This window comes from Petromyzon marinus, chromosome 16, assembly GCF_048934315.1.
Source record: "Petromyzon marinus isolate PM22_M1 ecotype Great Lakes invasive population chromosome 16, UKy_Petmar_22M1.pri1.0, whole genome shotgun sequence".
NCBI classification, from domain to species: domain Eukaryota; kingdom Metazoa; phylum Chordata; class Hyperoartia; order Petromyzontiformes; family Petromyzontidae; genus Petromyzon; species Petromyzon marinus.
In genome coordinates, this window is record NC_133682.1 from 18,462,815 (window position 1) to 18,479,705 (window position 16,891).

General features: G+C 46.3%; 1 protein-coding gene and 1 long non-coding RNA gene across 2 annotated transcripts; both read right to left on the reverse strand.

Moving 5' to 3' along the window:
- Nucleotides 1–720: 720 nt before the first annotated feature.
- Nucleotides 721–6,733, reverse strand: LOC142924721 (exosome complex exonuclease RRP44-like). The gene is made up of 4 exons (XM_076067370.1): nucleotides 6,476–6,733; nucleotides 5,798–5,953; nucleotides 4,109–4,225; nucleotides 721–2,094 (listed from the first exon to the last, which is right to left on the reverse strand). Exons 1-4 carry the CDS (start codon nucleotides 6,518–6,520, stop codon nucleotides 2,017–2,019), a joined length of 396 nt encoding a protein of 131 aa, XP_075923485.1. The 5' UTR covers nucleotides 6,521–6,733; the 3' UTR covers nucleotides 721–2,016.
- Nucleotides 6,734–12,039: 5,306 nt separating this feature from the next.
- On the reverse strand, nucleotides 12,040–13,402 carry LOC142924722 (uncharacterized). Its single transcript, XR_012941791.1, has 3 exons — nucleotides 13,186–13,402; nucleotides 12,496–12,560; nucleotides 12,040–12,125 (listed from the first exon to the last, which is right to left on the reverse strand). It is a non-coding gene; the product is annotated as an uncharacterized LOC142924722 (long non-coding RNA).
- Nucleotides 13,403–16,891: the final 3,489 nt, after the last annotated feature.

Consider the following 16,891-nt stretch of genomic DNA (forward strand, 5'->3'; position numbering starts at 1 on the left):
AAACACATTTACACAAAGTCGCAAAGACATCAACTACCTTAAATCTTTACCACTACTCCAGGAGCTCAGAATTATTGCCCAAGTACTGTATATACGTGAGCAAAGTTATAACCATTTACGAAACAATTTGAAAACGTGTCAATATTTTGTCAGAAATTATCTTTGCACGTCTAAAGGACAAGAGAAGCTGTAACGAAATGCGCATTTGTAAACGATTAAACCTTAAAATTTTCTGACACCGACATTTTTTCCAAAAACATTCCTTGTGTGATTGCACAGAGTCCGATGAGGGGTGGGGTAGCTGTGTAAAAAAGACCTGAGGTGAAATTCTTCATTAAACCGACGATTTAAACAGCAACAGCTCGGGGAATTTTATACTCTGTTCTATGCAGCTGACCGCTGCCCCTTCATACAGTAAATGGCATCCTCAGAAGAATAAGTAACCTAACATCCCTTGCAGGGAATCCTCTCGCGATAAAAAATCTTCCATTTGCCATCCATCACGAGACCCCTGCGGGTGTCACCGTGCACAATCATACTTCGAAGCTCTTGCTCGGATTCCCCAGAGCTTTGCCCTCCGAGTGGCCACCCTAATGGCCCACTCCAACAGGCCAAACTTGGCACAATTGTAGGTTTTCAACTATAATACACGTTTTATGGGTTAGATCGTTTAAATATATAAATGTGTTGTTGAACCCACCACCACCCGACAGCCAATTAGTAAGGTTTGTCACGTAAACAGAACATGTCAATTCGTTACTAGTACAGTCCACCAGTGTGTTGGAGAGCAAAGCCACACCATTTACAATCTAAGTACAACATTTCCCCAGCACTAACTAGCTTCATCAGGCGACAGCCATCACTTGTGAGCACTTCTTTCGCGAATTGGGAGGGGAATCAATGAATGCATATGACTACGGGTATCCATTGCCGATTGGGTTATTTATATGTTAATCAACACACATTATGCATGCGCATTAAGGAACGAGGATTCGCCACGAATCTGGCTGTCGCCTGATGAAGCTGGTTGTAATTACTGGTGAAACATTGTACTCAGATTGTAAATGTTGGGGCTTTGCTCTCCAAGACACCGGTGTGATGTTACTAGTAACGAATTGGCACGTTCTGTTAATGTGACAAACCTTTCGAATTGGCTGTGTCGGGTGGTGGTGGGTTTACCGACACATTTAAATATTTATTACACGATCTAACCCAAAAAAACTGTGTTATGGATATTGGTCGCGAAAGCCTACGTGTTAAACCGGTTTTCAACTGTTAGATCAGTGGTAGCCGATATGTGAATCGCGATCCATGGGTGGATGATCGCAAAAGATTTGATTGTGGATCTCTGGACAAATAGGAATTAACACCTCTAATATAAAGCAATTCTTGTTATAGCAGATGGCAAAACAAAATCCCCGACTAAGAATTAATGGATTAATAATATATATCTTAAACCAATAGATCGCACTAGCACTTGGCATGTCTACAGTGTTCTATTAGTCGGTTAAATCCATCCGGGTAACTGTTGGTCATATATTGCTGGTAGATCACGGAACATGTTGAGATATACCAGAATGGATCACAGTGCTTTGTGGGTTGGACACTGCTGCGTTAGTCAATAAACACCACCGATTCAGTAACCAATATTTTTGTGAAATCACCTTCATCACAAGGGGGTCAGTGTCTTGGCTGGCAAAGAAGTGGGGCATAAGATATCCTAAACCTTTCATACATCTTGACGCGTATACACCTTCATTGGCTGATTGTACTACCATTTGAACCGCTGCGACAGGAGAACGAAGAACCGGTGACCTCTGGATTTGAAGTTCAGAGTGCAAACCGTCTGTTACTTCAGGGTAACATTTCTCATAACCGCCACTGCTTTTTTTCAATTGTTCACCTCTACTTGCGAGCACAATGTACACTTAATTAACTCTGCAGATGTAAAACCCAGAGTGTGTGCCCACTCATGCACCTCCTCCGACATCTTGTTGACACCGCATCCACGATACACTAGTGCTGTCTGGGTTTCTTAGGCCGGGGAGAAGGCGAGCCCCATGGGGTGGACTCCGCAGGGTTGTAGCCTGGAATCTGTGACAGCGGACACACAAATGGCACAAACGTACAACGAAGATAGTCACCCAAATAAGCCTTTAACAGACTGTGCTGCTGTTAGGCGGCATGGCCCACGAGGGGGTAAGTGGCCAACACCTCTCCCCAGTGCTGATGTTTACACACTGCACCAGGTACTCATTTAAGAAAGAGTTGACCTTGGGTAGGCAAAACAGCAGTTCAGATAATCCTCACTGGTGTTGGCGGTGAGTGGGAATTGGGTTGCCGGGTTCATAGCGCAGCGTGCTAACCACTACACCAATGCTCTCACACACACACATGCGAGTATTTCCAACACAAGTGATACGTTATTATTACACTTATTAACACTGAAAAACTTCGCCAAGTCTGAAGACTTTTGAGGAACAGGGGGAGAGAAGATGACAACTCCACACAGTAACACTCTAGTTGGGAATCAAACCCAGTTTTCTTGCTGCAAGACGCAAGGGTTTACCAATGTGCCACCCTGCCACCCATGGCGATACGTAAACTACCTTAATACCAGTTTCAACGCATGATTCTTTTTAGATATGGGAGGAAACCAGAGAACCCGGAGGAAACCCATGCAGAACAGACTCATGGAGTTTTGTTAAGACATCTGATATCTACCAAGGCTCCCACACCCTGACTTAGCTTGGTATTTTGAGAACTCGCATTCATCAACAACAGCCCCAAACGATCATTTAAATAGGTCACGTTTCAGATAATGGCCCTCCTTGTGCAATGAACTAGGGCCATGATAAAAAATCTAATTTATACAGCACCTTGGATATCGAAATATCTCAAAAAAGCACTGGACATTAAAAAAACTACTCAAGTATAGATACAAGCCAATAGAAATAAACTAAAAGCCGATAATAACAATAATGACAGTGATACTGACACTTTACACAGCATGCAAAATGTAATAAAAGCTAATCATAATGATTCCCCTCACAGTAATAACCAATCAGAATCCAGGAAAATCCAATTAATAACGACGTTTTCAAGCTGGATTTAAACACACGGACAGTCACAACTGATATAGGTAGGGATAGTATCCCATAGGCTTTGGATATACAGTCTGTTCTATAATACGGTAGTTGCGTACCTCAAGAACACCGCGTTTTGGAAAAATCGTGTTATAATAAATAATATATATTATATGGGGTAAAGCGCATTCCGCAATAACGCGTGAGATGCGTAACACAGGCTGAACAAAGACTAAGGAACGTGGGTAGCATCTAGAAGCATCCAGCAGCATCCCGCCTTGTGTGATGCTACGCCGAGGCAGCCGTTACACAACCGCTTATTCCTAATCGCGCGACGTAGTTCCATTCATTCAACCGAGTTAAATCCAGTTCAGATCCGCGTTATACAAAAAAATGCGTTCCCTCATACATTCATCATCGCGTTATATCCAATTTGCCAGTTACAGGAGGTATAGGACAACAGACTGCAGCTCAAAATGCTAGCTATACATATATTTTTTCCATCCAAGACCGGAGTTTATATTTTATTCCTGTGTTATAAGGGTATTAAGTTCAGGGGCTAAATGCCAATGGATGGGTCTGATAGCCACGGGAGAGCCTCAGGAGAGAGTTTGTGTCATCTTGCCACCCCGTCCATTGAAGGAGCGCAGACTACAGTGGTGTAAAATGTGGTCCATAGTTTGGGTTGCATTGCCACAATCGTACAGGAGCTTGTTTTTAATGCACTGCTATGTATCTGTATGAGTCTCTATGAATCTCTAGGAATCATAATGGGTCTCTCTGTATCTCCTATGTATCTCTGTGTCTCTATGGGTTTACTATACGGTCCCACAGTTTGGGTTGCATGGCAACAAGCGCTATGCTGTGGCTTGTGTCATTAATTTTCGGCCCGCTGACGTTCCGATGCGGCGAGCGTTTGTTTTTTGTGCACTACTGCTGGCGCAGCAAGCAGCAACAGCAGCATGGTCACAATACAAATCGGTGGTATTCCGAGGTTGCGCGTCGCGCCGCACGGTGAGTACCTCCGGGCGGACGAGGTGCATGCGGATCCGCTGGTGCTGCAGGTTGGACGAATCCAGCGACACGCGCACGCGGTCGAACATGTTCAGCGCGATGCCCTCCACGCACAGTGTGAGGCCCTACACAAAACACAAAGACATCTCTAATGTAGCCTTAACAGACTGTTGGGGCAAGTGCTGTTGGCGAGGAGCACAGATGAAGGCCGGCACGGCACACAAGGGGGTGGTTTGCCAGCGCCATGCCCGGCCGCCTTTGTCTCCCCAGTGGCGATGTTTACACACCGCACCAGGCATTCAATTGAGTTCCGAGTCAACCTAGGGGAGGCCCAGGACCGGTTCAGATAATCATCACTGGTGTTGACCGTGCGAAGGAATCGAACCCAAGTCGCCAGGATTGTAGCACAGAACGCTAACCGCTACACTACCGCTGACTGCTCTCTGCCAAGTGCCCTGCATACAAGTACGGATTGACGTGAACCCAACGTTATTATTCATACAATTACAAGGGTCACTCAGAAAAGCCTCACTGATTCTCAAAACGTTTGCATTCAAGGTCACTGCTACGTTTTTGTAAAAGGAGGCGAATGATTAATATGTGCTCCCCAAATAAGTAATTTGCATGTAATTTGCCAACCTTGGACCATGATGCTGGCACACGAATAACGTTACAGGATCTTTTAACGTCCACTGTTAAAGCGGATAGCCTGTAAATATTTTACGCTTAATACACACCACAGTATTAACCGGAGTGGCCACCGAGTTTGAAACGCAAACCTCCACAACACACAGCGAATGCAATACCGCTTGGGCCACCTCACCGCGAGCTGAAAACCAGGCATGAGAAGCCGATGGCTGCAATGACCAAACCAACCGAGGGATCGTGATGTGCGGGCCAGCCAAGGAATTTTAAAGCCTTATTTGGCCATCATTAAGGAGTAGATGCAACCCCCCTTAGGTTATATGGAGTGTACAATTGCAGTTAAGAACATACCTAAAATATGGCTGCAAATGTTGACCCTTTTGAGCTTCTGGTCCAAATTAGGCTGTGTGCATTATCCACGCAGAGTGACAATGTAATGCGGCATACAAGGCATGCTGGAAAGGACCGGATCCACTGATCACAAATGTGCTTTTTGCCATCTAGAGATCACTTTTTGCATCAACTACTATTTCCCTTATTTGTTTTTATTCTACAAGTACTTTTCTGCCCTTCGAGTTTCTCATTGTTTACAGAAAGCATTAGATTTTCTCTATAATTCTTCCGGATCTGAGGGATTTTACTGTATTTTTAATGTGATGTCCTCTCCGTGACAATACGGGCTCCGTCATGGCAGTTATTTCCAAAGCAAATTTAATTGTGACCGTTTTATATTTGAAACGCATTTACATCATTTAATTCAGTTTCAGTTTATTTTGGTATAGCCCTGTGAGCCATCCGGCTCTAATGTATCCACCGGTGTAACTTCCTCTGTAATAGTCCACACTGCCAAATGGCAAAAAAAACGGAGCTTCGTATCTCACTGCGTTCTTCCACCTTAAACCAAGTGTCTGTGTGTCTGATAGAAACCTAATCGTAGAGAGATGGTCAGGGGGCTTGGGTCCCAGTGCATTAAGCCAGTCCTGGGTTTAAATGCAGAATTCAGCCGTTCGGGAAATGCCAATGCCTCCCGGTTAAGTGAACACATGCCCTACCTCCTCGTCGAAGGTAACGTTGAGCTTGAGATCTTTGGAGTCAAAGAAAACCGTCCCCTCCAAGCCATACTTGGGAATGAGCACCACCACGGCGTTCTTGCGCACAAACAGCACGAAGCCCTCTTCGCTCACCACTCCCTTGCTCTTGAAGAACAACTGAGACCACAACAACAACAGCCGTTAATCACCGCTACGTGGCCAAGAGCAGACACACGCGCATCACTTACCAAGCCCATAATTATTTAACAAAATTTAAGGTAATTTTCCGCATCCACCCGCTAATTTATTACAGTTGTGCTATTGGCATCATGTCATGGGGATTTTTTTGAGTTCAATCGTGAAGGTACAATGTCAATTGTATTGACTATAATCCTCCATCACCTGACAGAGCCAATCAAATAAAGTTGTCACATCATGGGCAAATGTGCCAAGTGACGAGGTTTTTCAGCAAACACAGAAGAATGCTGAAAAGCAATGTCAAGTGTAGCCAACCAGTACAGCCACGGCACCACCACACGTAAGCGTGTGAATAGAAAACAATTGATTCTTACTACACGCACAATACGATGCCTGCTTTCGTGACCTTAAAAATGGTTTTCAAGAGACGAATGGACTCATTATCAGGTGCCTAAGCACACGCCGTGCAAGCTCCACGTGGCCCACACTTCCGCCTCCCACCTGCGTGTGGAAAGCTACAGACGAGCGTTGGGCGTACTGCGCCATCTTGTGGCGGTAGTTGAGGTTGTTGCAGAGCTGCTGCTGCTTCTGCTTGTCGGTGAGCGCCGGGTACGTGGGTCGGCGCCCACGCACACGGCCAGCAGCCGGTGCACAATCACATCCGAGTATCTGTAACGGTACAGGGAGACAACAACAACAATATTCACATTTGTTGTAGCCTCTATTTAATATGAAGATTAAATTTACAGTAGATACAGGCTGCGGTATGGCCACGAGATGCCAACGGAGCAGCGGTATTAATCCACCAAGCACCGCGATTCATTCTGTTGGATCTCAGCGGGTTTCACGATCCACCAGAAAGCTACGCAAACAATGACTCAGATGGATTTAACCCTGAAAGAATACTGTACTCTGGCCATACCACGTTCTAGCACCATCTGCTGGTGGAAATTATCTTTGTTAATGTATGAATTTAATTCTTTGTTGAGGACTTTTTATTTGTCATCAGATGTAACGCAAATTGCTGCCTGCTCATATCTGTGTTCTTATTTAAGATCCACAACAAAATCGTTAGCGATCCATGGCAGAATTGCAATTCACTTTTGGCCGCCGCTGCAACACGGCAATGGATTCTTGATTCTGCACGTGGAACACTGTCACCCTCCTTGTAGGCGTCGGTGTTCTCCGAATCCTCTAGTTTTTCTCCAACACAAGCCAAACAACCATTTAAGGAATTGGCCAAACTTCCCGTTTAAAGGACCTTTTAGAAAAATAAGTCAAAATCTGAATCTTTATCCTGGAGAAATCCGATTCGCGATAAAAGCTCTTTTTGACAGATGTCCAGTAGGTAGATGATAGGAGTGCTAAGAATAGGAAAGGTAAACAAATCACTAAAAGTAAATAATAGAAAAAAGATATACAAGTACGTAGCCAATCGTGCTAATCGGAGGTGTGCCATAATGACAAATTAACATTGCATAAGTACATCAATTAATTAATAAATTCCTAAACTTGGGAAAGGCAACACAGTCCCAGACCACACCAAGACAACAACATAGTCCCCTCAATAATCGCGAAGGTCGATTTCACGCGTGTGCCTGACGCCAGAGCACGTCACCGTCGAATGGGCGACGTGAAGTGGGTGTAGATGGCGGTGGCGAGCCCGTAGTGGTGGGTGTCGGGCTCCATGCCGGAGCAGAAGTAGATGGCCTGCATCATGCAGCGCGTGGCCAGGATGCGCAGCAGAGTGTTGAGGTATGGTGGCGCTCCCGGCACCGCCGCCCGGTCCAGGGACTCGGCCAACGCCTTAGCCGAGTCCACCTGGATCTCGATGTTCTGCGCAAAAAAATCGGGCACACCGGCGTTTGTGAGGTGACTATCCCGCACGTGGCTTGTAGTTCAGTGCTGGGGAAGCAGCAAGGGTTGTGGTGTATTGGAAAGAAAACGTTATTCAGCGCACTTCCTGTGGGTATTCAGGTTTCCATAACCTGGCTTGCCAGGAGAAGGCAGTACAGCAAGTGGATTAATCTACATCTGGCACAGTGCCTGGCTGCCTTCCAGCGTTGTCTGTGGTTCGTCACACCTTTTGAGTTGTTCTGCCTCTAAGGGCGAGTGGAACCTATACGGCTACATCTCAAGATAAAGGTAAAAGGTGCAACCCTGCAATTGCTCGCTCAGGCCAATACTGACATCGTTTCAAGGCACCTCTGCTTCACAGTAGGGGGTAGCACATTCCCACCCATTTTGAGCACAATGTTCATCACAATAAGTCGACCTGATATTTCAACATTTCAGTGCTGGAATTTATCTAAAATTAAATACAGTACTACATTTATCGTGATGGTTTTTTGTTGCTTATTTCTGTGGAGTAGCTGGGCAACGAGCCGAGTCCTTCAACTCCCTACACTTGATAACACAGTGTGTTCAATGCGGCTGCTGGATTTTGAAGCCAGGGTCCCAGCTGTAATCTCTGGGTCATAGGGTGACCCAGGTGACCCTTGCAAATGAGACTATTATGGTCTCTTGAGTTCTCACCCGGTTAAACCAAAAGACCTCAAACAAAAATTTGAGCCACCCGGCGACCTCTGAATTCCTTGCGAGGAGGATGATATTGAAGGAAGGTTAACAGCAATCTAGAGACGATAGAACCCCTCTTAAAGACGGTAATTGGTTCCACGAACACGAGCATCGAAAGTTTCCCTTGTTCACCCAAAACACGTACTTTATAATATTTAAACAATGGATATGAATACATAAAGATACTAACATTATAAACACATCATATTAAAATAAACACTGTTAATAAATGCATGAATTCATTTTGATTTAAAGCTTTCGTGACTGCAGGAATTCATATTATTGGTTCTTTCAGTAAATTCACGTAGAAGGGAAACAATAAAATAATAAAAATATAAAACAATAAAATTCTCACGACGTTTCGACTGCAACACAAGCAATCATCATCACGTGTGAAAACCACAACAAGAAAATTTGAAAAAAGTGGCGGTTATTTTAACGTTAGCACCACGGAGAGAGATTTGATAAACCATTTCGGGTCTTAATTGATTGATCACGCTCAAGGTGGCTTTCAGACCGCATCCATTATTTTTCGTCTCCCCCCTCCTCTTTTCCGAACATAGATGGACTCGTCCATCTGAACAAACTGTCAAATCTCTCTCCGTGGTGCTAACATTAAAAATAACTGCCACTTTTTTCAAATTTTCTTGTTGTGGTTTTCACACCTGATGATGATTGCTTGTGTTGCAGTCGAAACGTCGTGAGAATTTAATTTTTTATATTCTTATTATTTTATTGTTTCCCTTCTACGTGGCATTAATTCATATTTACTGTACCTACAACAGCCCGTCGTTAACAGGGAAATGGTCGGTTAAGCCTACACATTGAGCTCTATGGAGGTCCGTTGTTAAGCGATTAGTTAACAAGGGTGGTCGTTAAAAGGGGTTCTAACTCTACCTTTGATTTCGCCGCCTTCACCAAGATGTCGTAGTTGGAAGGCGGAGGCGCCGGGTGGCGTCGAAGCAGCGCACACTCGGGGAATTCGTCTACGATGCGCTCTGCCACGGAGATGTTGGCGAGCAACATGAACTCCTCCACCATCGAGTTGGTCTCCCTGTGTACACGCACCAGTTTCCGCCACCACAACACATCAATCACAAGGGTCAAGAATCTTTATCTTAGATTATTTTGCTGATAATAAATTTCCCACGTGATAAGCCACTTTGTTCAGCTATCATTTGTGGTCAGGTAAGATGTTTTAAAAAGATAAAAATAGTTTAGTTTTATTTGTATATTTGTTTAAGTTATTTGTTTACCTTTCCAATACTTTGCAATCCTAACGTGTGCTTATATTGTTTGTTGTTGTAACGTTGTGACCTGCCCCAACTGGACATCTGTGAAAAAAGAGCTTTATAGCTCATCGGATTCTTCCAGTAGAAATATATATTTTGATTCTGATAGAGAGGTCTGCACAACAGTCGGATTGCAGTCATGGGAGGTGTCTTCTTGACGAGACTCACTTGAGTTCCTTGGTCTGCAGGTCGATCGGGTCATGGGTTTCGCTGTCCATGTGGAATCGGACCTCAGGGGATGCCAGAGTCAATGCCCTACGGGTGGAGAAGGGACATGAGCGATTATCATGTCCAGCCAAAACAACACAGAATCTTAATATAAGACACTTCACAAACTCAGATATTTGAGTTGAACATGCAGAGCTCGTTAAGTCAATCCACTGCTGGATGAGGGCCACCCCCATGTCATGCGAGTCGTGGGGTGGTTTTACCGTACTAAACCGTGGTGGTCAGTACGCGCTGGCAAAGGTGGGGGAGCACAGACATGGGAGCATTAAGTAGAGTAAAACAATTTATGTCACTGCATTGTCCTCTATTGCCCACAATGTAGCCCCGCAGCAGCCTGTAACACTCCAATCTAGAAGGATGTTATTAACCAGGTAAAACCTTAACTTCTTTATTGTTGCCTTCATTTCCGCATCTCCAGCTTCTTCAGCCTCCCACTCCCAGCCCCGCTCACTTCTCCCCCCCCCCCCCCGGCATTTTGCCGTGCTCGCCCCTTTAATCCCTCTAGCAGCACCCCACTTCCCCTATCCCACACCCCCCTCTCTATCTCTCCCCCCTTGCTCCCCCCCACTCTCTTACCTATATAGCCTGTTACAACAGCCCTTTTTTGCCCACTTCAGCAATTGTTTCTGGCTGTGGTTGTCCCACCTGAAGAAGGACGCTTGTGTTGCGCCCGAAATGTCGTGATTTAATTTAGTTGTTATTTTATTTTATAGTTTTACCTACGTGACTTTACTGAAAAAAAAACAAAGAGTATGAATCCTGTAACACTTGTTTGTGCATGGTATTCACCCAAGCCTCATGCATCATGGGGTCAAAAAAACCTACAGGTGCAGCTTTGCAATTGCTTGCTCAAGCCACTGCTGGAAGGGGGCTCCCATAAGAGGGGGCCCCTCTAGAGATACACCCTTTTACAGTCCCTCTCAATGTATTTTAGCCTACTCTTCCACGCTGGCCGGATGTCTTAGACGACACGGGAGTAACCACACTTTACCGCGCCACAGGCGACCTGCCGATCGACTAAATGTGGTGCACCCATTAATACTGCTCAGCGCTCCAGAGGCGGTGGAGGGGATGAGGATCTTGACAATGAGTTACCCGTTTTGAATGCGCCTCTGCTTGAGGATCTTGGCCAGGGAGTTGAGGCCACGCAAGCTGCTGGTGACCGGGTCCTTCCGCCCGGCGTCGTCCATCATTAGCTGAGCCTCTGTGTACGTCAGAGACGCCTGCGGGGATACGATGAACACACCACGGGTGAACCATGGGGTCCTCGCAATTACACAATGCCCACGCCTGATCCAAGCCCAAGCCAGAACTCAACAGATGTCTACGTGGCGCCCGATGACCACTGAGGGTTACGCTCACCCAAAGACAGTAAAATTTATATTTTTTGAATTCTCAAAGCTGGAATTTAACCAAATTTAGTGCAATGTAATTTGGTGGTCTTTTGTGCAGTGAGTTTAACACGTAGGCTTTCGTGACCAATATCATCCATAATACAGGTTTTTTGGGTTAGATTGTGTAAATACATAAATGTGTCGTTAAACCCGCCACCACCCGACACAGCCGACTAGTAAGGGTTGTCACATAAACAGAACGTGGCCAATTCGTCACTGGTACAACACACCGGTGTGCTGTACTCGTGACGAATTGGCATGTTCTGTGTTTTGTGCAGTGATTGTTGACTGGACAGAGACCATCAACTCACTACTTTCATGTCCTACCTCGCACCTCCGATTAGCACAGTTGGCTACGTACGGTGCAAAAGAAGTTCAACATACATACTACCACTTGTGAACCCGGTTCATCTCGCTCCACTTGTGAACCCAGAGGTGCAAGCTCAACGCTCTGACCTCTCAGCCATCCGGAAACCCCAACTGCACTAACATAGCAAGGCACTGATACAATAAACGTGAAAGCAAACGAGAGTTTTACAAAAACTGAACGTCTGTGGGGGGGGGGAGGGAATCACCTTGGAATTGATGATGCTCTTGGTAAAACGTGTGCTCACGATCTCAGCCTTTGGAGTCATCTCCCATATGCACGAGAATGCCAGCCTGCACGCGCACAGCACATGCATCGTGGCCATTCACCGTCGAGTGGCGGAGTCGTCGACATTGGAGTGGTGCAGGGTGTTCACTCAGGAAAGCCTCGCAAAGTCTCGAGACTCTTTTTCAGGAGGGTCTTGCCAAGTTTTTGGTAGTCGAGTCATTCTTTCAGCAGCGGGATGTTTGGCCAAATACCGGTTTGGGTTGTTACAAATTACTCAACTGGAATATATACGTAGCAACCATTGTTCGACTGCAAAAGCTTTGCAGTACCACGCATCATGGGATTACATGTGCACCTGGCAACAACGCACGTTAGCTGCTGAGTATGGGTTGCAATGTGCGCACTCGCGAGTTCACAGTTGTTGGTGCATCTCACCGGTCGACGTTGGATCTCAAGGAACACAGGTTTGAGCTCAATAACTCTGGCACCATATCAATCCTCTGCAGGTGCACAAACACATAAACGCAACCACTTCTCTATCAATAAACACAATCTGGCAAATACATATGCACCAACTCAACGAGTGTTTTGCAAGCAAACCCACACATGATTAAATCACCTGCATGTAACTGTTCAGCAAGGGGATGTTTTCGCGAATGCCAGTTAAGATTGTATGGGTTTTATTTAGAGGAAATCTGATTAATCCAGAGGAAACCCATTCACTAACAGGGGGGAGAACAAACAAAACAGCAAGCAAAAAGGCACAAGAGTTGAGTAATCAAACCCAGCGTCTCCTTGCTGCAAGGCACGAGTGTTACACTGCGCCGATAGCCTGTCGCTCATGATGTGACGGTACATCATATGATAAGAAATCCACAAAATCACCTCGTTTAAAACATCATGAGAGATATTTAGCATTGTTGTTATTCATACGGGAAGTACTGAAAAGCACACAAAAAAATGTGGTGAAAATGTCAACTACAATTACAGTTGTGGGGAAACTGGTACCGCGATGATCATTACATCATAATATTTTACATCATGTCGTAAAGTTAAGAATGAAAGGATGAAATCGGCGGGTTGTAAAACACTTGATATTGTGGCAAGAAGAAATCCACATCTCACCTTCTCACACAGGTAAACTGTGGTACCACGCAGAGATGCCTCCTCATCCAAGGCATTCCCCGGCCGGATAAAGTAGCTCACATCGGCGATGTGTACCCCAACCTAGAACACACATTAATACACCGTCACCACCCTCACATGCATGGATGTGTAATGACAGGGTGATACCTGCCGGCCTGTAAGGGTAATTAAGGTTATAGCTGCATTACATAATACCTTATTATGAAGGGGCGTATCTGGGGTAAAGGTCAACGGCGGAGTCAGTCGAGAAGCTCCGGGAACCATCCCGAAGGGCCTAGAAGGTTCTAGAATGGGGGCGTGGCCAGAGGTGGAGCTTGGCCACTCCAGGCAGATATAAAGAGCACCGAATCAGAACTTCGGGGCTGTTAGCGTGGGGTCTGGGTCCTGGTTGCGTCGCTACCGTCGTCATCTCTTCGTCTTCGACCACGTGGCTGGTTCTTCTGCAAGAGCAGCTCTGTCTCCACCGCTACGCTCGTCAACCAACCAGCGTAGCTACGCAGGACGGAGATGGGCTGCGTGTTTGTACAGCCTAGGTGTAGCCGCGTTACGAAGTGTATCGCCCTGTGTGCTTTTAATAAATAAGACGCCTTCTACTAGACGTCTGTCGGAAGTTGCTCACTACACATGCATGCATAACCTCCACCATAGCCACTCCAACCAAAGCACAATAATGTGAAATGAAATGCACACCCATTACCACCTGGTGCATTCATTGTGAACCAGGCATTCGGCCAGTGACGTGGACACTTAGGCCAGTGGGGTCTTAGCCATGGCTTGGCTCAGGCTTGGCTCTCGCGCAACATGCATTGAGATTATTTCTATTATTTTGGCTGCTATAAATGTCCAAATGATGGGCCACTTTGTTCAGCTATTCATTTGTGGCCAGGTCACTAATCAAAAATAAATCAATACCTCAGTGGGCTTTGCCTGGTAGGATGGGGATGGTTTCGTTGTATTTGTTTGTGTTTGGGTTATTTGTTTGTCTTTCTTGTACTTTGCACTACTATTATGTTTTTGTACTGTTTGTTGTTGTAACGTTCTTACCCGCCTCTACTGGACATGTGAAAAATAGCTTTATAGCTCATCGGATTCCTCCAGTATAAATATTCTGATTCTAATTCTCAATAAGCCACATCAAAGCAATTCTTAAAACCCGAGCTGCCTCTAAGCATGGTTCCAGCCCTGAGCCTCTGTGTCCCTTGTGCCTCCTCGTATATCCCTGCATGCTCCCAGCCACGCTCAGAATTTCTGTGAGCTGAGCGTGAGCCAAGGCACAGCTGAGCCACTCATGCTTCTTTGGAGGCAACGGAGCAGATCAAGCCAGAACCGAGCCATGTTGAAGTCAGTCCTGAGCCGAGCAGAGACCAAGAATACGGGCACTAAGGCAACAATGTTTGGAAACTTAAAAACAGGAATATTGTCCACCCCTTTGTCAATCCACTGCAGGATGAGGGCTTCTCCATGCCGTAATGGTTCGCGATTGTCATTTGACCTTGCTTTATTACGATGGTCAATGCAGGTGGTGAAGGGGAGAACTTGGGCAGTTTTTTTAGATATCACTCTGTACCGGTGTTAGCCATGACTGGAACTAAACCAGCTTGACAGGATGAATGTGCAGTGCACTTATCATTGTGTCATTAAACTCCCCTTGTCACCTCCGCTAGCATTGACAAAACCATGAAAGGAATAGGCACGAATTACCCCGACCGTGACCACGATTACCACCACCAAATGAATACCTCGGCGTTCCCATTGTCGAGCGGTTTGCAGTGTTGGGCATCGTCGATGTCTGTGCAGCCTGGAGGATCCACACTGCAGATGGACAACACACGGAGGTCCTCCCTGCCAGCCTGGTCCTTGTACGGGACACACACAGCACCAGGTTCAACAAAACGCTGCCTTACAACAAACAAAACACAGGGTGAGCCATACATGGGTAAACCAACTTCATTCTAATGGCGTTCTAGCTTCTCAATAGGCGACTGAATATTTTGAAAGTACAGTCCATTCTCCTATAACTCCGCGTGTTTTCATATCGTGAATTAGATATAATGCGATGAATGCATTAGGGAACACATTTTTTTCATAACATGGATGCGAATTGGATAAAAGGCGATCGAGTGAACAGAACTGCGTTGTGCGAGGCAGAATAAGCGGTTGTACGGTTGCCTCGGTGTAGCATCACACAAGGCGGGATGCTTCTGGATGCTTCTAGATGCTACTCACGTACCCAAAGTCTTTGTTAAGCCTGCGTACGCATCTCACGTGTTATCGCGGACTGTGCTTTACCCTATATTATTTATTATGCGATTTTTCGACAATTCGGTGTTCTTCAGGAACGCAAGTACAGCGTTATAGGAAAAAAGTTTGTAGTCCCCTTGCTCCATTCATTTCTGTACTGGACCATCTCCACGGCTACTGCAGAGTCCTCCACATCCTGGCTCACCACTTTGATTCGCATCTCTCGAGGCCTGCCTCTCGGGTCTCCGCCCTGGTGCTTCCATAAGTCCGTCGCCTTCCTTCCTCCGATGTGAATTTCCTCTCTTCTTACGATGATGTGTCCGAGCCATCGACTTTCTTTCAGGTCGACGGCTTTTCTATATACGGTCTGCGGTAAAGGTGTAGAGCCCCGTGGCTTCTCGTTCATGCCAGTGCAGCGGAAGGACCTCGACTGGAGGGAGAGCTCCAGAGAGGCCCTCTAGAAGGTATTCTACGCAGGCCAAACATCTTGAAACTATTGAGGTTTGACAGCACGATGATGATGATGGGGGGTGTTTTCGCATTTGTCTATTGTCGGGGGCCACACGTCATGGGCCACACCAAAGGCCACCCAGAGGCTACGAGTGGCCCGTGGGCCTTGTAATAAAGAACATTGAAGTAAAGGATTCTCACATGCACGACCAAACACACCAACACACCGCAGGCGTAAGAATTGAACTCAATCGATGAATTGACATATCGTCACACGTCTCATGCGTACCTCTGCTGTGATGCTGAACGTGGGAGGGGACAGGCATGCAAGTACGGCCTGGCTGAAGGGCTGGTGTGGCACGTCGTGCTCCAGCAGCAGCACCTCTGTCTCCGTCTCCTTATCCCCACATTCGCCCAGAGAGCGCGCAAAATGGCCCTGCACAAGCACACCGACGATTAGCACGGTTGTCTACGTATGGTACGGAAGAAGTTCAACATGCATATGCACATACGTGGCCAATCGTCACCGGTATCCCTTTTCCAATGATACATTGGAACCCAGACGGCGCAGATCTCTCGAGGTGTCTGTGGTCACCCACTGGCTTTTTGCCGTGTCGAACCGGAACCAAACCGTGATATGCTGGCCCCACAAGGCATCCAAATCTATCCGGGGGCCGAGCAGGGCCAGGGGCGGGGCTAGCGACACGTTAATTGGGTGACGGCAGTCGGTACACCACGGGGACGTGGCACCACAGCGTCATCTGCACGTGCCTAGACTTGTTCAAAGCATTGACCGTTCATGGCATGGATCCGCTTTTGCAGTGAATAAACAACCTGCAGCCTACTAAACCGTGCCAGCCATGGTGCCGCTCGGTTGTGCAGTGGCAAATAGGTATGAAAAGCACAACCACAATGCCAACCTTGTACCTAACGTTCATGATGTAGAATATTAACCGGCATCTGTTTAAACAAAGATACAACCCAAATAATCCAT

Coding starts and splice junctions, on each gene's coding strand:
- LOC142924721 (XM_076067370.1), bottom strand. CDS start 6,520: ATGGCGCAGTACGCCCAACGCTCGTCTGTAGCTTTCCACACGCAG. Junction 5,954..6,475: donor CTGTAGCTTTCCACACGCAG/GTGGGAGGCGGA, acceptor TTGTGGTCTCAG/TTGTTCTTCAAGAGCAAGGG. Junction 2,095..4,108: donor TGCACCTCGTCCGCCCGGAG/GTACTCACCGTG, acceptor CCGCTGTCACAG/ATTCCAGGCTACAACCCTGC.